This window comes from Mobula birostris, chromosome 6 (genome assembly GCF_030028105.1).
Source record: "Mobula birostris isolate sMobBir1 chromosome 6, sMobBir1.hap1, whole genome shotgun sequence".
NCBI lineage: Eukaryota > Metazoa > Chordata > Chondrichthyes > Myliobatiformes > Myliobatidae > Mobula > Mobula birostris.
Window position 1 is genome coordinate 75,454,094 of NC_092375.1, and position 24,074 is coordinate 75,478,167.

A 24,074-nucleotide genomic window follows, 5' to 3' on the forward strand; every position below is an offset into this window, starting at 1 on the left:
CTGGAGGATCTGGGCCCGCTGCCTACTACCACAAAATGTCTGCAATGGATACAATCTCACTGGCTGTCTGGTTGCTTTGGGGCACCTACTGGACAACCACAAGACATACACTAGGCTACTGTTTATTGATTTACAGCTTGGCATTGAACACCAATATTCCCTCAATACTACCAACCAAGCTTCAAAATCTGGGTCTCTATACCTCCCTCTGCAATTCGATCTGTGTTCTTGGGAGACCACAGTTACTGTGGATCGGTAATACCTCCTCAAGCTGACTGTCCTCACAGGTGCACTTCAAGGGTGCTTGCTTAATCTTCTGCTCTATTCTCTCTCAGTTCATGACTGTGGCTAAGCATAGCTAAAATGCCATCTATAAGTTCATTGATGACACAACTATTGGTAGAATCTCATGAGAATGCTTACAGGAGCAAGATAGATTGACTGGTTAAATGGTGATAGAACAACACCGTTGAACTCAACATTCACAAGATTATGGAACTGATTGTGGATGTCAAAGGAAAGTTAGGAGAACACACCAGTCCTCATTAAGAGGTCAGCAGTAGAAAAGGTGAGCAGCTTCAGGTTTCTGGGCGCCAACATCGCTGAAGATCTGTCCTGGATCCAACACATTAATCGTCCCGAAGGAGGCCAACAGCTGTACTTTGTTAGGCATTTGAGGAGATTTGATATTTCATCTAAAACTCTTTCAATTTTCTGTTGATGTGTGGTGGAGAGCATTCTGACCATTTGCATAACAGTATGGTATGGAGCCTCCAATGCACAGGATCGCAAGAGGCTGCAAACGGTTATAGACTGAGCCAGCCCTATTATGGGCCAAGCCTCTCCACCATCGAGCATGTTTTTAAAATGTATCTCTTTTCATTACAACTGTCAGACAGGAGGTCCAGGAGACTGAAGACCCACAGTCAATCGATTAAAGAACAGCTTCTTCCCCTCCGCCATCAGATATTTGAACAGTCCGTTGATATTACCTATTATTTCTTTTTTTTTGTTTTGCATTGTTAATTTTTGTATAGATTTTTGTCTTGCGCTGTACTGCTGCACAATACAACAATTTTCGCATCATATGTACTGTATGTCAATGATAATAAATCTATTTCTTAATTTATTTTGGCACAAGTTAAGCAAGTACAGCATCTAATGAAATCAATTTACAGATTATTTAGAATTTCTATTTTGTTACAGGTTGAGGAGAAAGAAATCTATATGCAGAGACAGAGTTTATTAAAAGACATTGAATCTCTGCGTAATAGAGAAATAGAACTTGAACAACGATTTGAAGCCTTTGAATTGTAAGTATAACATCAAATTGGAGAAACTGGTAATACACATTTAAATACACATCTGTAATACACAATTAAAAAGGGGGTGGGTGGGAAAAAAAAAAGAGCTTGATAAACACACACAAAATGTTGGAGGAACTCAATCAGGCAGCATCTTTGAAAATGAATAAACACGTTTGTGTTTTGTCCAAGACCCTAAAGTCGAGTTTTTCCACGTTTGTAAACAATTTTTTTTAAAGTGCAGATGCTGGAAGTTTGAAATAAAAACAGAAAATGTTTGATATACATTAGTCAGGCAACACCTACAGAGAAAGAAACAGTTACTGTTTCAGATCAGTGATCTTTCATCAGACCATTGAGTTCAAAACACGATAAAGAAAGTTCATGGCATGCTTGTCTTTAATAGAAACATTATTTTCAAGAGTTGGGAAATTACATTGAAGTTTTATAAAACTCTAGATAGACTGTTTTTTTGTAGTATTGCATTGATTTTCTGGATGCCTCATTATAGGAGGATAGAACATAGAATTGTACTGTACAGTACAATACAGACTTTCAGCCCACAAGGTTGTGCTGACCCCTTTAGCCTACTTCCAGATCAATCTAACCCTTCCCTCCTAAGTAACCCTCCATTTTTTTTTTACATCCATGTGCCTATTTAAGGGTCTCTTAAATGTCCATAATATATATGCCTCTACCTCCGTCCCTGGCAACATGTTCTATGCACCCACCACTCTGTGTTATTTAAAAAAAAACTACCTCTGACCTCCCCTGTACTTTCCTCTAATCACCTTAACTTTTATATTTCCTTGTAGTAGCCATTTCCGACTCGGTAAAAGTCTGTGGCTGCCCACTGTAAGTATGCCTCTTATAATCTTATGCACCTCTGTCAAGTCACCTCTCATCGTCCTGAACAAACTCCTGATAAAAGTTTATAACATTGAGAGGCAGCCAGTTTTTTTTTTACCCCAGGGTTGAATGTCTAAACTAGAGGGTGTGCATTTAAGGTGAGAGGTGTAAAGTTCAAAGGAGATGTGCATGGCAAGTTTTTTTTAAAGTACAGAGTGATTGGTGCTTGGAATGCACTGTCAGTGGTGGTAGTGGAGCTAAGTACAATAGAGGTGTTTAAGAGGCTCTTGAGTAGTGGCATGAATGTACAGAGGATAGAGAGATATGTTGCGTAGGCAGAAGGAATTAGTTAGGCATTTAATTGTCAGTTTAAATAGTTTAGTATAACATTGTGAGCCGAAGGGCTTGCTCCTGTACTGTCCTCTTCTATGTTATAGTATATGAAATGAGCAATTTAAATTTTAAATAACTGTACAGATCATGACAGTACACTCATGGGAATGTGTAACAATTGTGATTTGGCATAGTTCTCACTCATAATTTTTCTCCTATATCAGGGCTCAAAATCTGCATGAACAAAAGAACAAGAGTGTACAAGATAATCTCCAAAGACGGGAGCTGGCAGTGAAAAATATCGAGGAGACTTACGAGCAAAAGCTTAAGAATGAACTGTGCAAGTAAGAAGCGTGATTTGGGAACCCAATAAACAAACGTACACCTACTTCCAATGTGTAGCAATTATATTAACTAAAATTCTGAACATCCTTCCTGTTTCGTTTTTGAAGTTGTTAAGATAGGTAGAAACTTGCTTTTTGATTTCATTGGAGGAAAAAGCTCAGTGGGAAAAGTTGTTGACTGCAAAAGCTATAATTTACTTCAAACTAATTTGATATTTGTGATAATTGAAAATGTGCAATTTATTTGTCCAAGATTAATGTCACTAGAGATCATGCTTGCATTTTAATATTTTATTGATGAGCTTGTAAAATTTGAAGAGACTGTTTAGATTTAATCTAGACTTGTTTCTATTAACTATTAGATAAGGCTGTTCTTCTGTATAGGTATCAGCTTGAGCTACAAGAAGATTATCGAAAAAGAACTGAGAAAGTGGCAGTAAATGAGAAAAGAATTGAAGGTATGTTTTAATATTTGACAGCTTTTTATGGTTTACACAGGAGAACAATCTATTTGGAGGAAGAAATAAAAGTCGCAAAAAACCTCAACAAATCTGTCAGCATATGTGGAGGGGAAACATTTTAGGTTGATGATTTATCATCAGATCATGGTATTAATGACAAATCATTGGACATGAGACCAGAAGAAACTGAGGCAGGAGAAGGCCAATTAACCCCTGAAACCTGCTATGGCATTCAGTTAGATCATGCCTGATCCAATCCTCAATGCCATTTTTGGCCTCTCCATCTATATCCCTTGACTCCTGCAGCTTAATTATCTGTCGGTCTCTTCCTTGAATATATTCATTGACTCACGTCCACAGTTTTCTGGAGTAGAGATTTCCAAAGAATCTCAACTCTTGAAGAAGGCAGAAAAGATCCTTCTCTACTGTAAATGGTCAACTCTGAAACTAGGTCAGGGGTTCCAAACGTTTTTATGCCAGGGAGTCTTACCATTAACTGAGTGGTCCTTGGACAGGTTGGGAACTCCTGCTTTAGGTAATCCAACCATGAGGAATATCCTCTTGTTATTCATCCCCTCAATGCTGCTAGGAACCTTGTACTTTAATAACCATTCATACTTCTAAACTTTAATGGATGGAGGCACAACCTACATAGCCTTCCTTCAGGCATCAATACTTTCATCCTGACAGTCGAATTGGTATAAACCTCTGAACATCCTGCTATGCAATTGCATACTTCCTTAAATATGCAAGCCAAAATTTTTCCAAGTTGGTCACATCTCTCTCATTTATACTTGATGTCTCTCCTCGGCAAGGGTTATCAGCTTTACAACACCTTCTCTTGCACAAATGTTGTTCCATTAATCAATTGTATCACTGTGATTAAGTTTAAGTAATTTTGCATTGGAACCATGACAGTTAACTCTTTTGGCTTGAGTTTATGCAAAAGACTTGTATTGCATTTCTACTAAACATTTTTTAGTATTTAACAATGTTATTTATTTGACAAACTTAACATTTAATATTAAAGCAAGTAGTGCAATGCCAAAAATCTGAAATAAAAGTTGAAAACACTGGAACTGTTTTTATCAGCCAGTATCTATATGGAGAGAAACAGAGATGATGTTTCAGATCAATGACAATTCACTGGAGCTTTAAAGTTTTATTGTCAGTTTTAATGAAAAGTCATTGACTATTTTGTCTTGTAATTTTTTTTCCCCCTTTTCCTAGATGCTGCCTGGTGAGCAGAAATTGTTTTTATTTCTATACCAATCAGAACAAACATTAACTTTTTAAGATCTATTCCTATATAATTTAGTAATCCAAACCATCAAATTGCCTTCTGAGTAATTCCACATATTCATGTGCTTTAAGATGATGGTGTCCATGTCAGAACATAGTGGGAGAATCTGAACAACAAAAAGCCATGGGTAGGGAACTTTAAAAATAGTTTTAAATTATGAACATGCCTGCAATCTGTCCACTTCAGTTTTAATGACATGGCTTGGGGGAATAACAATATCGGTCAAAAGTCTTATGGTAAAATGTGCCCCATGCAAGGTGGCAGCTCGTTACGGTAGCTCTGTGTGTTTGGCTTGATATTATTTAGCATGTTTCCTTCATTTGTTTTTGTACTGACTAGCAACATTGCGAAATAACAATGGACATTAATCTGTTTAAGAACATTTTCATCATCCTTCTGGAGGATACTTTATTCCATCGAATAAAGTGACTACTGTAGCAGAGGCAATATTGTTTATATGAGGGAGCAGCTACTAGCAGCTGGGAAGCAGCCTTTGTTTGTCCAGAAGAAGCTTGATATTCTGGACGAGCTGAGATGGAGTTACCGAGGCTACAGATCAGGTAAAAAGCATCGCAACAAGAGACAGAGATATAAACCGTTATCTCCCAGTCTATCATATTGGGAACATTAGATTGCTGGCAAGTAAAATGAAGGAACTAGCAGTACTGACAAGGACACAGAATGAATATCGGGAATGCAGCATTGTGTTTCACCGAGACATGGCTACACAAGAAAATCCCAAGTGAGTGAGTTTGCAATGCTACGAGCAGACAGAGTTAATCTACAATTCAGTAAGAGAAAGGAGGTGGACTTGCTGTGCTTGTGAACAACAGATGGTGTAATCCTGGTCATATTTCTGTGAAAGAATGAATCTACAGTCCGGACATGAAACTGCTAGCTATGAGTTTGCGTCCATCTACCATGCGAGCTCAGCCATGCCATATTGCTTGTTGTCTACACTCTGCTTTCCCGATGCTGTGTGTGATGTCATACACATTACCATCATGAGACTTCAGATTCTATGCCCCAATGTGTTCATTGCAGTACTGGGAGACTTCAACCATGTTTCTCTCCCAACAACCCTACCTACCTTCGATCAGTTTGTCAAATGTCATACAAGAGAAAATTAAACACTAGATCTCTTGTATGCAAATATTAAAGATGCATACAGTTCCACTCTGTCCCCACATTTGGGAAATCAGATCACAACCTGGTTCACCTCATGCCCTTGTATAAACCCAAAGTACAGCAACAGCTAATTATCACCAAGACAGTAAAAACTAATTTCCAGAGGCCATTGAGGCCTTAAAGGGCTGCTTTGAGGTTACTGACTGGAATATGATTTGTGAACCATATGAGGAAGACATTAACAGACTTATTGATTGATTGCATCACTGGTTACGCCAACTTCTGTGTAGACACTGCAATACCATCAAGGACTGTTTGATGCTTCCCCAGCAACAAACCATGGTTCACCAGTTATCTGAAGTCTTTTCTCAACCACAAAAAGAGAGCCTTTAGATCAGGAGACAGAGTGGAATTGAAACATGTGCAGAGGGAGCTAAAGGAGAAGATCAAGGTGGCTAAGGGGGAATATAGGAGAGAGCTGGAGAACAAACAGGCAGAGTAGTACAGGGCAAGTGTGGAGAGGCATGAAGATCACTGGCTTCAATCAGCCTAGCTATAGAGCCTTGGAATGCAGCCATGAATGGGCTAATGAGTTAAAACTTCGATAGGTTTGAAAATCGATCTCCTGTTCACATCCCCTTCAGCACACTAGCCCAGGTGTGAGGCATCCAATGCTCCCTCTTCCCTCCTCTTCCTCCCAGTTCAACACATTGATAAACCACCCAGGCTACCACTGTCTACACCACGTCCTTCCTCTGCACCTACTGTCCACCCCTCCACATACCAACTGCTATTGTCCTGTTCTCCTCCTCTCCCAGCTCCCACCTTCCACAAACTCCCCAGTCATCATGGACTCACCTTCACTACTGAGCAAGTGAGAAAGGCTCTGGGGAAACTCAGTTATGGCAAAGCATCAGGACCAGATGATGTGAACCCCAAGGTCCTGAAGGAGTGTGCTGAGCAGCTGTGTGGAGTTCTCCAGTGTATTTTCAATCTGAGTCTCAGCCTGGAAAGGTTCCCAACTGTGTGGTCCCATTACCCATGAAGGGCCAGCCAAAAGTCTTGAATGAATACCAACCAGTAGCCCTGACCTCACACATCATGAAGACCCTAGAGAGGCTGTGCCTGGTTCGCCTCCGACCCCTGATCAGATCAGCCCTCGATCCCCTGCAGTTTGCCTACCAGGAGCACACTGGAGTCGACGATGCTGTAGGTGAGCAGAGCCTACTCCCATTTGGATACGCAGGGCAGTACTGTGAGGATTATGCTTTTGGTTTCTCAAATGCCTTCAATACCATACAGTTCTCATTGCTGGAGGAAGGCTCCGTTCAATGCAGGTTCGCATTTCCATTGTATCCTGGATAATGAATTACCTGACTGGCAGATCATGGTTTGTGTGGCTTCAGAGGTGTGCATCAGACATGGCTATAATTATCACTAGGGCCCCATAGGAGACTGTATTAGCTCCCTTCATGTTTACCCTGTACACCTCAGACTTTAGATACAACAGTGAGTCATGTCATCTGCTGAAATCCTCTGATGGCTCAGCCGCAGCTGGGTGTATAAAGGGAGGACAGGAGGATGAATACAGGGCCCTGGTGGAAGACTTTGTCAAATGGTGCAAGCTGAATCATCTACAGCTCAACATCAGTAAGACAGAAGAGATGGTGGTGGACTTTAGGAAGACTGAGCTTGCTCTGGTCCCTGTTACTGTTTATGGAGTGGATGTGGTGAGGACCTACAAGTACTTGAGTTTGCACTGGTCAACAGACTTGAGTGGAGCACCAACACAGAGGCTGTGTACAAGAAGAGCCAGAGTTGCCTCTCCTTCCTGAGAAGACTGAGGTCCTTTGGAGTAGGCAGGACTCTCCTTCACATGTTCTACCAGTCTATTGTTGTCAGTAAAATCTATGCGGTGGTGAGCTGGGGCAATGGCATCAATACGGCTGATGCCAACAGGCTCAATAAACTGATTAGAAAGGCTGGCTTTGTTATAGGAGTCAAACTGAACATAGTGGGGGCTGTGGGAGAACTAAAGACCCTATGGAAAATCCTAACAATTCTGGACAATGCTTCTCACCCTCTGTATGCCACCTTGGCTGAACAGAGGAGCACTTCTAATAATACTCTAAGACGACTACAGTCGGTCCTCCGTATCCGCGGGTTCCACATCCGCGGATTCAACCAACTGCGGATTGGGATCGAAGAAAAACCCTGGAAGTTCTCTCTCCAGCACTCGTTGTTTGAGCATTGTTGCCTCGCATCTCGTTCTGTCGTTACTTGTGTTGTGTGCACCCTTTGTTTCTGTGAAAAAATGGCTCCTAAAAAGCAATTAAGTGGTCAAAGCAGTTCCTCAAAGCTGAGAGGGAGCATAAAGTGCTATCTCTCGCCGAGAAAATAAAAAGGAGTTTAAGGCTAGTAAGGGATGGCTGGCTAGCTATGTAAAGCACTACAGCCTCAAGAACTTAAAGATCACGGGAGAATTGGCCGAGGCAGCATCAGCGTTCCCAGAAGATGGTTGCACCTGTACTGAACATGAGCAGATTTTTTTTTCTTGTCATTATTCCCTAAACAATACAGTATACTACTTCCTCAGTAAGTAATGCATCTTTCCAGGTCTCCATCGATGTAGTGTGTTGTCAGCTCTAGTGTGCTCTGGGTCGGGCTGAGTAACGGGGGAGTCTCCGCTGCCACTTCCAGCTGCCGGGGGGCCTGGGCTGTCGATTGGGTCAGGCCCCGAAGCCGACACTTAATCCCTGATGGCCGGGCTCCTTGCTGAAACAAGCCCTTAAGCCGAATCACAGTTGTGGAGGCCTTCGCTCCATTCGAGCCTCGGGCTCGATTTCCGAGGTCAGTGGCGGAGGCCTCACTTCTGGCAGCTATGGATGGCCACCAACGGGGCTTTACTGTGGTCGCTCCAGGGAAGCGTCTGGGGCACCTTGAGGTCTCCGCCGTCACTTCTGTGTGGTCGTCTGCTCCAGAGAGGTGCTGGTCGGAATGGGCCGTGTCTCCAAGGGCTCCGGCACGGTAGCAGATCGCGGGTCTCTGGGAACGTGGTGGGCCACGCTGGTTGGGTCCAGGTGTGGTCCGGAGTTTAAGAAGCAGTTCTGGCGCGGTGGTCTCCAGCTGGGTCAGTAGCTTCACCAGGGTGTTGTTGATCTTTATCCTGCTAAATTGAAGGTTTAGAAGGGTTTCTCGGGTATAGGATAGTGGAGAGAGCAGTTTGCTCGGGAGAGCACGCACAAAGTCGCCAGTTACCGGCACCATCTTCAACTGCTCCTTGCTTCAGTCTAAGATCCCCTCGTGCTTTAAGAAGGCAACAATAATCCCAGTGCCGAAGAAGAGCAAGGTGGCTTGCCTGTATGACTATCGACCTGTTGTTCTGACATCAATTGCTATGAAGTGCTTGGAGAGATTGGTTTTGGCACACATCAACCACAGCCTGCTGGTCAACCTCGAGGCTTTGCAATTCGCCTACCGGTCAATGGCAAATGCCATCTCTCTGGCCTTACATTCCTCTTTAGAACACCTGGAGAATAAAGACGCATATGTAAGGCTCCTTTTCATTGACTACAGCTCTGCCTTTAATACCATCGTTCCAAATAAACTGATTCCTAAGCTCCAGAACCTGGGCCTTAGCACTCAGATCTGTAGCTGGATCTTCAACTTCCTCACAGACAGGACCCAGGCTGTAAAAATAGGGGACAAGCTCTCCCCTACAATCACTCTGAGCAGCAGTGCCCCACAAGGCTGTGTACTCAGCCCCCTGCTGTACTCACTGTACACCCATGATTGTGTAGCCAAGTTTCCATCATACTCAATATATAAGTTTGCTGATGACACAACAATTGTAGGCTGTATCTCGGGTGATGATGATGAGTTTGAGTACAGAGAGGAAATTAAGAACCTGGTGGCATGGTGCGAAGACAACAACCTATCCCTCAACATCAGCAAGACGAAGGAATTGGTTGTTGACTTCAGAAGGAGTAGCGGACCGCACGACCCAATTTACATCGGTGGTGCGCAAGTGGAACAGGTCAAAAGCTTTAAGTTCCTCGGAGTCAATATCACAAATGACCTGACTTGGTCCAACCAAGCAGAGTTCACTGCCAAGAAGGCCCACCAGCGCCTTTACTTCCTGAGAAAACTAAAGAGATTTGGCCTGTCCCCTAAAACCCTCAGTAATTTTTATCGATGCACCGTAGAAAGCATTCTTCTGGAGTGGATCACAACCTGGTATGGAAGTTGTCCTGTCCAAGACTGAAAGATGCTGCAGAAGATCGTGAACACGGCGCAGCACATCACACAAACCAATCTTCCGTCCGTGGACTCACTTTACACCGCACGCTGTCGGAGCAGTTATGCCAGGATAATCAAGGACACGACCCACCCAGCCAACAGACTTTTCGTCCCTCTCCCCTCCCAGAGAAGGTTCAGGAGCTTGAAGACTCGTACGGCCAGATTTGGGAACAGCTTCTTTCCAACTGTGATAAGCTGAATGGATCCTGACCCAGATCTGGGCCGTACCCTCCAAATATCCGGACCTGCACCTCGGCTTTTTGCACTGCCTTACTTCCCATTTTTCTATTTTCTATTTGATTTATAATTTAAATTTTTAATATTTACTAATTTTAACTATTTTTAATATCGTTAATATTTAATATTTGTAATCCAGGGAATGTGAAGCCCGGAATCAAATATCGCTGTGATGATTGTACATTCTAGTACCAATTGTTTGGCGACAATAAAGTATAAAGTATAACAACTATTTACATAGTATTTACATTGTATTAGGTATTATAAGTAATCTAGAAATGATTTAAAGTATACGGGAGGATGTGCGTAGGTTATATGCAAATACTACGCCATTTTATATATGGGACTTGAGCATCCGTGGAATTTGGTATCTGCGGAGGGTCCTGGAACCAAACCCCCGCGGATATGGTGGCCTGACTGTATGCTGTTTCAAAGAGTGCTATATGAGTTGACCTATAGCAGGGGAAGTGATGACCCCTCCTGTTAAACTGTTATTTGCCTGCCCCCACTCATAGTTGAGGATGCCATCGTCTTCCTGCTGAACCGTGTCTACCCCCACCTGGACAAGCCAGCGAGCACCGTGAGGGTCATGTTTTTTGACTTCTCCAGCACGTTAAGCACCATCCGCCCTGCTCTGCTGGGGGAGAAGCTGACAGCGATGCAGGTGGATGCTTCCCTGGTATCATGGATTCTTGATTACCTGACTGGCAGACCACAGTACGTGTGCTTGCAGCACTGTGTCCCCGACAGAGTGATCAGCAGCACTGGGGCTCCACAGGGGACTGTCTTGTCTCCCTTTCTCTTCACCATTTACACCTCGGACTTCAACTACTGCACAGAGTCTTGTCATCTTCAGAAGTTTTCTGATGACTCTGCCATAGTTGGATGCATCAGCAAGGGAGATGAGGCTGAGTACAGGGCTACGGTAGGAAACTTTGTCACATGGTGTGAGCAGAATTATCTGCAGCTTCATGTGAAAAAGACTAAGGAGCTAGTGATAGACCTGAGGAGAGCTAAGGTACCAGTGACCCCTGTTTCCACCCAGGGGGTCAGTGTGGACATGGTGGAGGATTACAAATACCTTGGGATACGAATTGACAATAAACTGGACTGGTCAAAGAACACTGAGGCTGTCTAGAAGAAGGGTAAGAGCTGTCTCTATTTCCTGAGGAGACTGAGGTCCTTTAACACCTGCCGGATGATGCTGAGGACGTTCTACGAGTCTGTGGTGGCCAGTGCTATTATGTTTGCTGTTGTGTGCTGGGGCAGCAGGCTGAGGGTAGCAGACACCAACAGAATCAACCAACTCATTCGTAAGGCAGTGATGCTGTGGGGATGGAACTGGACTCTCTCACGGTGGTGTCTGAAAAGAGGATGCTGTCTAAGTTGCATGCCATCTTGGTCAATGTCTCCCATCTACTACATAATGTACTGGGTGGGCGCAGGAGTACATTCAGCCAGAGACTCATTCCACCGAGATGTAGCACTGAGCGTCATAGGAAGTCATTCCTGTCTGTAGCCATCAAACTTTACAACTCCTCCCTTGGAGGGTCAGACACCCTGAGCCAATAGGCTGGTCCTGGACTTATTTCATAATTTACTGGCATAATTTGTGTATTACTATTTAACTATTTATGTTTCTATTACTATTTATTATTTATGGAGCAACTGTACGAAAACCAATTTCCCCCGGGATTAATAAAGTATGACCACTACTACTACTACGTTATTAACCTTGGTTTACCAGAGCTCTGTTTAAGTTCTGTTTAGCTCTGTTTACCATAACTTGCTATCACTGACACTCTGTGCAATACTGCCATCACTTATGTGGATGGTGTGAATATGCACCCATTACTGTATAATACTACAGTAATTCTTGCATTGCCATCTGATCAGTGTGAAATTGGAAATCTTGTAGATCTTTGACTTGTAAATCTTGTACATCTTATTTTTAAGATAACTTTAAAAATTCTTTCTTGCTTCTCTTCTAATATTTGTATATCTGTGCACTTGTAATGCTACTGTGACACTGTAACTTCCTTTGGGATCAATAAAGTAACTATCTATACAGAAGCTGTGTGCCTCAAGTTTTTGCAGATTTTTTATATTTTCCTCGTTCAGCCTGCTTCGAGGAAATTGACTTTTTTTTTTGCTTTTGCAATTTCTCCCTTTCACATTGAGGATAGTACTGTTTTGTTGTACTTAGTGGTATCTGCTCACTTGTGATCTTTCATTCTCAGCTGATAACATTTTGGCTTCTTTGGAACTATTAATTAATATTCTTTTCAGTCATCATGCTGACTGAGATCTATCTGAGAAATACTTGGCTAGTACAGAATTTACCTGGCATCCAGGACCAGAAAAGGTCATATCTGAGGCATTTCCTTTGACCTCACAGTTGACCATCACATCTTCAAAGTACTTCCAGTTAAACTTTAATTTTCTTTTAATTTTTTTCAGAAAATATGGATGTAATTTAGGCCTTGTACTCTTAAACACTTCACATGCCTTCAGGGTGCCGGATTTTCACGGCTCTGGAGACGGAAGGGTTCAACGTGGAGCCGCTGCCTGATGTTTTGTGGGAGTACACGGAAGATCGAAAGCAGCGAACTAGCTTTGTGCCCAGAAACCTACAAGTGCCTCGCAGATTTCCATTAATCAGCAGAGGACTACTTACAGATGTGTTGATCAATATATCAATTGTTCTTGCATAATTGTTTCAATATTATAAATAATCCTTTAATGTCCAACACTATAGTTTTCAGTATGACAAGTTCTCCCACCTGTATTACAATAGTAAGTAGGGATAATAATAGTTGTTTGATGTTGTCTGCAAGATCTGAAATAACATCTCCTTGCTGACAATTAACATTGACTTATCTCAAAGATGCATGCTTTGCTTGCTCTACGCTCTCTACACCCACGTTGTGTGGCTAGGAGCAGCTCAAATGTCATCTATAAATTTGCTGATGACGCAACTATTGTTGGCAGAATTTCAGATGGTAAAGAGGAGGTGTACAGGTGTGAGATAGATCAGCTGGTTGAGTGGTGTTGCAACAAAAGTCTTGCACTCAACATCAGTAAGACCAAGGAATTGGTTGTGGACATCAGAGAGGGAAAGTCGTGGGAACACACACCTCTGCTCATCAAGGGATCAGCAGTGGAAAGTGTCAGCAGTTCAAGTTCCTGGGTGTCAGCACCTCTGAAGACCTACTCTGGAACCAATATATTGATGCAATTATGAAGAAGCCACACCAGTTGCTATATTTCATTAGAGTTTGAGGTTACTTGGTATGTCACCCATGACTCTCGCATCTATCTACAGATGTACCATGGAAAGCATTCTAACTGGTTGCATCACCATTTGGTATGGAGAGGCCACTGCACAGGATCGGAAAAAAACTGCAGAAAGTCGCAAACTCAGCCAGCTCCATCATGGGCACTAGCCTCCCCAGCATCAAGGACACCTTCAAAAGGTGGTGCCTCAAAAAGGTGGCATCTGTCTTTAAGGAGGCCCATCACCCAAACCATGCCCTCTTCTCATTGCTACCATCTAGGTGGTGGTACCGAAGCCTGAAGAAAGATGCTTAATGTTTTAGGAACGGCTTCTTCCCCTCTGCCATCAGATTTCTAAATGGACAATTAACCCATGAACACTTCCTCAATATTCTTTTGCTCTCTTTTTGCACTTAATTTAATAAATATATTTATATTGTAATTTATAGTTTTTCTTTTATGACTATATATTGCAATGTAGTGCTGCTGCAAAACAACATCTGCCAGTGATATTAAACCTGATTCTGATTTTGTAAGTTACATAATTATTGCCTGAAAAATTATGCTTAACTAACAATGAAAATGATAGTTGTTATTGCTTTCTCAGTTTTTCAATCTTAACATGTATTCACTTCGTATTTTGTTAACTCTCTTCATTACTGTTCAACAATTTTTTTTCTTTGTAGCAGAAGCAGCTCGATTACATGAAGAATCTCTCATCATACATTCCATTAAGGAGGAACTTCAGCAAACTCGTGCTCAAGCAATGAAGTTGGAGGTAATTTTTATAAGTCTTTTTCTTTTAATTGCTTCTGAAGAAAATTTAAAACACTGGTTTAAATGAGGAAAGGAAGATTCAGTATGAGGAAAAGAAGGCTATTAAGGCATCTGCATATCCAGTACTCACAATAAATTATAAACCCTGAGCTTTAACTGGCTGTGGAGAAATGGGACCCATCACTTTTTCCAAGTGCACAAATCACTGAGACTAAAAAAGGCTTTGCTGTGGGCAATCTTTTGCAAAAGTGAGGTGAGTGTTCGTAGTGAGTGAATTTCAATGTTTGTGCATTAAGTGCCTGGCATACCTTAAGAGCTGTGCATGTGTGTCAAGGCAGCATTAAATGTTTGAATGCAGCAGTATGCAATGTTGTTGGATGGATTATTGGACTTCTCTTCCAATTCCAACCAGATCAGGATAGTGTCTATGTTGCCTTACTCTTAGTGTTAATATTCCTTGCACCTCTAACAAATACTGCTTAATTTCCGTCAGTGGGGAGGTTTTCTGGGATTCCTGGCACAAAAGATCTCCCTGCAACTGTTGACTTCTGAAACGACCAGTTTTTAGTGTTTTGAGGTGTCTGATGCAGATCCCACGTCCATGCTATTTAGTTAACTTTGAACAGGGAAGTAATATAAATGACCCAGTTTTTGTGTGACTGGGCATTTCATACCCTGTGAAGAGTTAGAACTCTGATCTTCGTTGACACTGATTTCTACAGATGTTGGTACCGAAGAAATTATGAGATTTTTGTTTTACATATTTATACAATTCAAATATGCACACACTCTTCCTTGAGGTATGCAGACAAATGCAGTGCATCAATCACATCAAGGTATGTCCCTGTGTGGTGTCATTTTAGTACATGGTTTTAAGAGCAATAAATTTCTAGCCCCGATACTTATTTGTATTTAGCTAGAATTTGGCTAAACTTTTCTGTGAAAATATGGGGAGAACGCAAGAGATTTGAGGTGAGAGGAAAAATGGATCAGCAACGATAAAATGGCAGAGCAGACTGGATGGGCCAAATGGCCTATTTCTGCTGTTATGGAAAATGTACAAAAGGTAAATGTGATGAGTTATAGGCTGGATTTTCATTCCTTTACCCTTGAAAAGTTGAAAAACATTGTCTTTAACTTCCAGCTTAACAAGTAAGCTTGTATGTTAAAATGTTCTTTTGCTCACAGGTTGAACTAAATGAAGCTAAAGGCCAAATTTGTTTGCTAACGAAGCAGAATGAATTACTGAATGAAAAGTTAAAGGATACAGCGGACTATGTATCATTAAAAACTGTAAATGTACAGTTTCAGACTGAAATCAAACTACTTCGGAAACAGTTGGATGAAGCTCGTTGTGAAAATCAGAAACTGTGTGAAAGTTAGTATACTAATGAAATTTAATTGAAGTTAATTAAAATGAAATTTACGTGTATGGTAAATCATGTAGTAACACTTAGATGACAAACAGTTTAAGCACTGGCTATTCCATTAGATATAAGAGCATTAGAAGCCAGAACATTTGATTTTTTAAAATGTCAGTTTTATGAAAATTAGCAGTCTAGTCAACTTAATCCCAACAAGATTGCACAAAGGCAGTTGAGATAAATGTGTAATGAATACATTTTAGGGCATTAACTGAGAAATGAATATTGACCATAACCTTTTTATACTGTGATTAGTATCATTTTGATTCTATTTGATCAGAGTATTTAGGGGGCTCAGTTGAATGTCTTGTGCAAAATCAGCTCCTGTGCCAGCTCATTACTCTTTCAGTACTTCTGTTTTCAAATCCAGTATTGGAGCTTATGCCCACTGCTATCTTAACTTCAGATAAGAACACTACGGGTGGCAGTTAGATAATTTAAAATAATTTTAAATGTTTCAGTGATACCATAGAACCTTGCTCCTGTCTTCAAGTGAAAAGGATCTTGAATTGTCCTGTTTATTATCTAAATTAGGCTTCTATTCATATCATGCGCCACTATGGTTCCCCAAAAATAAATAAATACCTAAGACGGAACAGTTAAGTAATTCTAAAACAATGCCATATTATTTGATCTAGGTTTTCCAAAACTATCGGAAAATAATTGATACTCAATTCAAGGGTTAAAAGGTGGTCATATTTTATGTTGCTTTATTGTACACTTCAATTATCATGACCAGTCTTTGTGGAATTAAAATCTGGAAAAGTCAACACAGAAGTCAGTTGTTACCGACTTCATTAAAACCTGTGTGGATGAGTGTGTGCCCACAAAGACTTACTGTACATCCCAAACCAAAAGCCATGGATGAACCAGGAGGTACGTCACCTGCTGAAGGCTAGATCTGTGGCATTGAAGTCTGGCAACCTAGCCCTGTACCAGAAAACCAGGTATGATTTGCAGAGGGCTACTTCAAGGGCAAAGAGACAATTTCGAATGGAGGCGACATCGGATGCATGGCAACTTTGCCAGGGTCTGCAAGACATTACTTCCTGCAAAGCGAAACCCAATAGCATGAATGGCAGCGATGCTTCGCTACCAGATGAACTCAACACCTCCTATGCACGTTTTGAAACTACAGCTGTGAAAATCCCAGCTGCACCTGATGACCCTGTGATATCTGTCTCAGAGGCCGATGTTAGACTGTCTTTAAAGAGAATGAACCCTCGCAAGGCGGAAGGTCTCAATGGAGTACCTGGTAAGGCTCTGAAAACCTGTGCCAACCAACTAGTGGGAGTATTCAAGGATATTCTCAACCTCTCACTGTTACGGGCGGAAGTTCTCACTTGTTTCAAAAAGGCAACAATTATACCAGTGCCAAAGAAGAATGATGTGGGCTGTCTTAATGACTATCGCCCGGTAGCACTCACATAGACAGTGATGAAATGCTTTGAGAGGTTGGTCATGACTAGGCTGAACTCCTGCCTCAGCAAGGACCTGGACCCATTGCAATTTGCCTGTCGCCACAATAGGTCAATGGCAGACGCAATCTCAATGGCTTTCCACATGGCTTTAGACCACCTGGACAACACAAACATTTACGCTGTTCATTGACTGTAGCTCAGCATTTAATACCATCAGTCCACAATCCTGATTGAGAAGTTGCAGAACCTGGGCCTCCGTACCTCCCTCTGCAATTTGATCCTTGACTTCCTAACCGGAAGACCACAATCTCTGCAGATTGGTGATAATATAACCTCCTTGCTGACAATCAACACTGGTGCACCTCGGGGGTGTGTGCTTAGTCCGCTGCTCTACTCTCTACGTACACATGACTGTGTGGCTGGGCATAGCTCAAATACCATTTTCAAATTTGCTGATGATACAACCATTGTTGGTAGAATCTTAGGTGGTGACGAGAGGGCGTACAGGAGTGAGATATGCCAGCTAGTGGAGTGGTATCGCAGCAACAACCTGGCACTCAACATCAGTAAGACGAAAGAGCTGATTGTGGAGTTCAGGAACGGTAAGACGAAGGAACACATACCAATCCTCATAGAAGGATCAGAAGTGGAAAGAATGAGTAGTTTCAAGTTCCTGGTTGTCAAGATCTCTGAGGACCCAACCTGGTCCCAACGTATCGATATAGTTATAAGGAAGGCAAGACAGCAGCTATACTTTATTAGGAGTTTGAAGAGATTTGGTGTGCCAACAAATACACACCAAAACTTCTATAGTTGTACTGTGGAGAGCATTCTGACAGGCTATATCACTGCCTGGTATGGAGGGGCTACTACACAAGACCGAAAGAAGCTGCAGGAAGTTGTAAATTTAGTCAACTCCATCTTGGGTACTAGCCTACAAAGTACGCAGGACATTTTTAGGGAGCAGTGTCTCAGGAAGGCAGTCTCCATTATTAAGGACCTCCAGCACCCAAGGCATGCTCTTTTCTCACTGTTACCATCAGGTAGGAGGTCCAGAAGCCTGAAGGCACACACTCATCAATTCAGGAACAGCTTCTTCCCCTCTGCCATTCGATTCCTAAATGCAGGGGTCCCCAACCTTTTTTGTACTGCGGACCGGTTTAATATTGACAATATTCTTGCGGACCAGCCAACGGGGTGGGGGGGGGGGTAGGGTTGCCAATGGACAAGAGTAGCAGTCAAATACGTTGTGTTTACCCTGAGAAAGACTACAATGACCATGAAGCCTCGCGCGGGCACCTGTGTGCGCATGCATGTACGTGCCAATTTTTTTTCCAAATATCGTTTTTGGCGATTCTGTTCGGCCGGGGGGGGGTAGGTGTTAATCACGACCGGAATATAGGTGATAAGTGCCTAATACACTCAATTTCGTTTCTAAAAGGGTTTATCTAACGAATTTAATGTTAAACTTACAGCTCATATTTTCCTCGCATGAATATAGTGATAAGTCTTTTATCAGGGGAGGACAGGGGAGCTTGAAGTAAGTGTTGAATGAACTTCCAGTAGAAGTGGTAGAGGCAGGTTCGATACTATCATTTAAAGAAAAATTGGATAGGTATATGGACAGGAAAGGAATGGAGGGCTATGGGCTGAGTGCAGGTCAGTGGGACTAGGTGAGAGTAGCGTTCGGCACGGACTAGCAGGGCAGAGATGGCCTGTTTCCGTGCTGTAATTGTTATATGGTTATATAGGTCACTTATAAGTCAATAGCATCATAACATTTTAAGTAACATTTGGATATTAAACACACAGCACATATTTTCCCCGTATGAACATATAAAATCATTGCAACACACCAATATCGCTGAATCAGTGGGAGCCCTGGGCTTGTTTCCCCTGCAACAACACAGTCCCATTGAGGGGTGACGGGAGACAGCGATACTCGAAGGGGATTCCTTATGTCCAGTCTATTCCGCAATTTAGATTTCGTTGCATTCATTGCAGAGATATGTTGGAAATGGAAGCAACGTTTTCAGTGCTTTCGTGGCTATCTCAGGATATTCAGCCTTGACTTTGATCCAGAATGCCGGGAGAGATGTTATGTCAAACATACTTTTCAGCCCACCATCATTTGCAAGCTCGAGGAGTTGATCTTCTTCCCCCGCTGACATGGATGACGCACGCGTAATGATCTTGCGTGCATTCAAGCTCAACAGGGTGTGACAGAGAATGAGGAAAGGTGCAGCTGACTCATATCGCCAAATCATATCGTTTCCTTGTGGCCCGGTAGTGCATGCTCTGTGCCCCAGAGACCGGTCTGCGGCCCGGTGGTTGGGGACCGCTGCTAAATGGACATTGCACCCTTGGACACTGTCTCACTTTTTTACTATACAGTATTTCTGTTTTTGCACTTTTTTTCAATATACATAATTGATTTACTTTGTTTATTATTTTTTATATAATTTATTACTATTTTTGTTTCTCTGCTAGAATATGTATTGCATTGAACTGCTGTGCTAAGTTAACAAATTTCACATCACATGCCAGTGATAATAAACCTGATTTTGATTCTGAAAATGTTAGGAATACGAAACATGTCAGGCATCTGTTGGAGGGTCCTTGATCAGAAGTGTGATCTCTTTCTCTTGTCACCAATTCTGCCTGGCATTTCCTGTCTGTATTTTAGATTTATAGGACATGCAAAAAATAAAGACAGGCATTGAACCTAATCATGAAGTAAAATAATTAATTGCTTGGGCTGTTATTGCAACAGTCGTGCAGCTCTATGATCACTAATTAACACCAGCTTTTATTTTTAGATTTTTAAAAAAATCTTAAATTCACTTTTTTAGATTGTTGTGGATTTAATCTCGTGTTCTCTGAATTATTAGTCCAAGCATTTATTTGGCTAGTCAGGGTTCATAATTGCTCCTGGTTGGGCCAAGTAATCTACTTTTTGAAATCTGTATTTCTGTGCTGTGTTCATCCTGCACAGTAATATGTAAAACATTGCGAATGGGTCTCCTTACATAAGGAATATGATGGTAGATATTTTAACGAGTTAAACAATGAAATTTTCTTTTTCTGCATCCTTGTGAAAAATGAAATGCAGTTTCATATTTGGCAGTTGTAAAGATCCTCATGAATTATCTACAATGATATTATGTATGTCCCTTTTTATGATGAGTTATTGTGATTAATACTGTGAGAATTGTGAACGTGCTGTGAGTGTATTTAATATAAAAACTCAGTCCATAAAAATGTCAGAATAGAAACGCATTAATCAAATGAAGTATCAATACAGAATAATACTGCATGGCATCAGGCCCTCTGGTTCAACTGATCCATGCTGACAGAGTCACAGGGCAATACAATAAGTAGATGTTATTTCCTACCCAGTAGACCCCACAGTGGGAACATAATGGATGGCACTGGACTCCGAGCATACAAACCAGGCTTGCTCCTCATTTTCATTCTTGCCTTTGCTTTGATCCAAGAGACTCTCTCCATTCTCTGCCTCCACCTCATCATGTGTTCTAGCTCAGCTCTGTCACCACCTTCTAGTTGCCAGTTGCTTCCGTCCATGCTCTGCATCTGTCACCAGTCCAGTCCCTTCCTCACAGTTAATATTTGTCTTTTCAGTGTTAAATGAACCTTCTGCTGCACACATAGCACTTCAAGCTGAGTTGAAGAAAATAGAATATTCCAGAAAACTTGACCAGGATGAATATCAAAGACAAAAAGAAATATTAGAGCAGCAGTTGCAGCATGAGGTAAAGTATTAACATGGTGTTTATCATAACCTTCAAATTTGTAGTTGTCATATTGTTTTGGCTTGTAGTAATATTTTTACATAATTATTCTGACTTGTATCTCTTTCAAGTGCAGACATATCTTTAGGATAAATACATGTAAGAGAACTACAGTTCCCTCTCAGAAATAATTAGAGAAGTTTGGCTTACACATTTTGGGGGCCACGGTAACATAGCAGTTAGCTCAACGCTATTTTAGCACCAGTGACGCAGATCCAATTTCTGCCGCTGTCTGTAAGGAGTTTGTACGCTCTCCCCATGACTGCGTGGGTTTCCTCCAGGTGCTCTGGTTTCCTCCCACATTCTAAAGACGTACATGTTTTCAGTTAATTAGTCACAGAAGGGCCTGTTACCGTGTGGTTTCTAAAATGGTGCTATACTAGTGGACTGTCATATACGGACTGAAAGTAGTCATTGTGAATTAGTTAATGGGTTATTCCAGAAGCAATCAGGAAACATTTAAGAATTAGTTAAGACAATTAGCAAAATACTTAAGTTATGGTTCCATACTTGCATGTTGTAAATTCAGCCAATGGCTCTGAAATCACAAGAGTAACCCTTCATCAGAACTGTTTAAAGGGATTATCAATTAATTGCCATAGTTTGTCATCTCAGGTTGATGATATCTCAGGATGTATTTTGCTTTGTTTCTTAGATTTGGGAATAAAGCTTTCAAGAAGAGCACTTTATTCAATTTGGCCAGGTACAGTTTCCTCTGGACCTGGAAAATAGGGGAAGGAAGGGGTTTACACCTGTAAAGGGCCATTACTCGGTTGATCAAATTGCAATTTGTAGCCATTGCCATTTGAAACTTCAGTAAAATGTTTGGTCTGAAGAGGTGCACAAAATGTGATTACTACTTCGGGCTGTAGCCTTGATTGTCAGGAGGTCGTAGTTGGAGTGCTGGGAGTGCAGAAAATGAGTGTTGCAGAATCTTGTCACAGTGGGTAGACGTGCTTTTTAGCAGGTGCATCTGGTGCTATGGAAGGTGTGATTAGCAGATTGGCATTTGAGGATTAGGAGTTTGTGGTGAGTGTACGAGTTGCTCCAGAATGGTAATGGATGAGAGGGGAACCAACCAAAAAGGGAACCTTGTAGTTGACCCTAAGTCAGCTTCTCAGCTTGGTTTTAGTTTAGACTGGTTGTTTTTGAGCCTTGCTGGAGCAGATTTCACAAACTGTATTCTTCATCATCATGATTGCCCCAGGCACAGTGTGAGTACACGTGTGCATTTGAAAATCATAGAAGTAACATACATTGCATGTCATATCACATCAATCCACGTGTCTAGGACACTTTGTGAAAGTAAAGCACAAAGTATCAGGAATGAAAATTGTGAACTTTTGTGCAGTTCCAGTAATTTGTAACTTCTCTTAATCAGATTAAAGATAATTTGAATCATCTGAATATTTCATGTAATTGACCTCTGTTTTGAGGGCAAAAGCAAGGGATGGTTAAATGATATTTTGTTATAATGTTGTTTGAATTTGGCTAAATCAGCTTCAGAGAGGATGCAGTGGCCCCAAGCTAGCAATGCTTACTTTGTTATTCTATTGGCACCAATGCTTGTTTGTGAAATGCCAAATGCAAGATTACTGAACCAAACTTCCTGATTCGGATTCTCTTTTAAAACTGGGATGGGTTGCAAAGAAATGCATAATGTACAGTTTAGCTACAGTGAAGATCAATTGTCTTTTCCCCTCGGGACCACTGTAGGAAATTACTGATCTGGGGTTGAGGTTTGAAGTGAAGAGAGAGTTGGAAGTTTGTGTGCGTGCGTGTGTATGTGTGTTAGACATCAGGAGACCAATTATGTTTCAGTTAAAGGTGTAGGGAGGGGGATTCAAAATGGAACCGGAGCCCCGAAGTATACGCAGTACGGAGGGTTTGGTTGAGCTCTGGGGAAGTGTCTGGATACTGGAGGCTCGAATGGGAATGGGGTGAATGGCGGGGGGGGTTTGTAGATGAGCATGGGTGGATTACACCAGGAACTCCCGCTTCAAGAATGACTTCAAATAACCCTGAAATGAACATTATTGCATTTCACTCTGTGAAAAGTCCTTTATCAGTAATTTGGGTCAGACAGGTGATTCTGTGAACACAGGAAAGAAACACGGATGGTAGTTTGCCTCCCAGGTGCCAGGGTCCGGGGTGTTTCTCATCGCATCCACGATATCCTGAAGTGCGAAGGTGAACAGCCAGAGGTCGTGGTACCTACCAACAACGTAGGTAGGAAGAGGTCCTGAAAATAGACTACAGGGAGTTAGGAAAGAAGCTGAGAAACAGGACCACAGGGGTAGTAATCTCGGGATTACTGCCTGTGCCACGCGACAGATTAGAATGAGGTGGAGGATAAATGTGTGGCTGAGAGATTGGGGCAGGGATTCAGATTTCTGGATCATTGGTACCTCTTGGAGCAGGTGTGACCTGTACAATAAGGATCGGTTGCACTTGAATCCGAGTGGGACCAACATCCTGGTAGGGAGGTTTGCTAAGGCTACTGGGGAGAGTTTTAAACTAGAATTGCTGGGGAGTGGGAACTGAACTGAAGAGACTGAGGAAGGAGCAGTTAGCTCACAAATAGAGAAAGCTTGTAGGCAGTATGAGAGGGAGGATAGGCAGATGATAGAGAAGGGATGCGCTCAGACTGATAGTTTGAGATGTGTCTATTTTAATGCAAGGAGTATCATGAACAAAGCCGATGAGCTTAGAGTGTGGATCAGTATCTGGAGCTATGATATTGTGGCCATTACAGAGACTTGGACGGCTCAGGGACAGGAATGGCTACTTAGAGTGCCAGGCTTTATATGTTTCAGAAAGGACAGGGAGGGAGTCAAAATAGGTGGGGGTGTGCCACTGCTGATCAGAGAGAGTGTCGTGGCTGCAGAAAAGGAGCAAGTCATGGAGGGATTTTCTATAGAGCCTGTGTGGTAGAAGTTAGAAACAGGAAGGGGTCAATAACTCTACTGGGTGTTTTTTTTTATAGACCACCCAATAGTAACAGGGACATCAAGGAGCAGATAGGGAGACAGATTCTGGAATGGTGCAGTAATAACAGGGTTATCGTGATGGCAGATTTTTATTTCCCAAATATTGATTGGCATCT

The 24,074-nt window shown here is 41.9% G+C and overlaps 1 protein-coding gene across 9 annotated transcripts in view; it reads left to right on the plus strand.

Moving 5' to 3' along the window:
• The window catches only part of ofd1 (OFD1 centriole and centriolar satellite protein), a 107,347-nt gene that overhangs the window by 15,860 nt on the left and 67,413 nt on the right, over positions 1–24,074 (plus strand). For all 9 annotated transcript variants that reach the window (XR_011886349.1, XM_072260676.1, XM_072260670.1 and 6 more), the window contains 6 exons: positions 1,207–1,313; positions 2,711–2,830; positions 3,215–3,288; positions 14,221–14,312; positions 15,500–15,689; positions 20,799–20,929. Coding sequence is in view for 8 of the 9 variants with exons in the window: in XM_072260676.1 (XP_072116777.1) it covers positions 1,207–1,313; positions 2,711–2,830; positions 3,215–3,288; positions 14,221–14,312; positions 15,500–15,689; positions 20,799–20,929 (714 nt within the window). In the remaining variant the exon portion in view is untranslated. The remainder of the gene's footprint in view (positions 1–1,206; positions 1,314–2,710; positions 2,831–3,214; positions 3,289–14,220; positions 14,313–15,499; positions 15,690–20,798; positions 20,930–24,074) is intronic.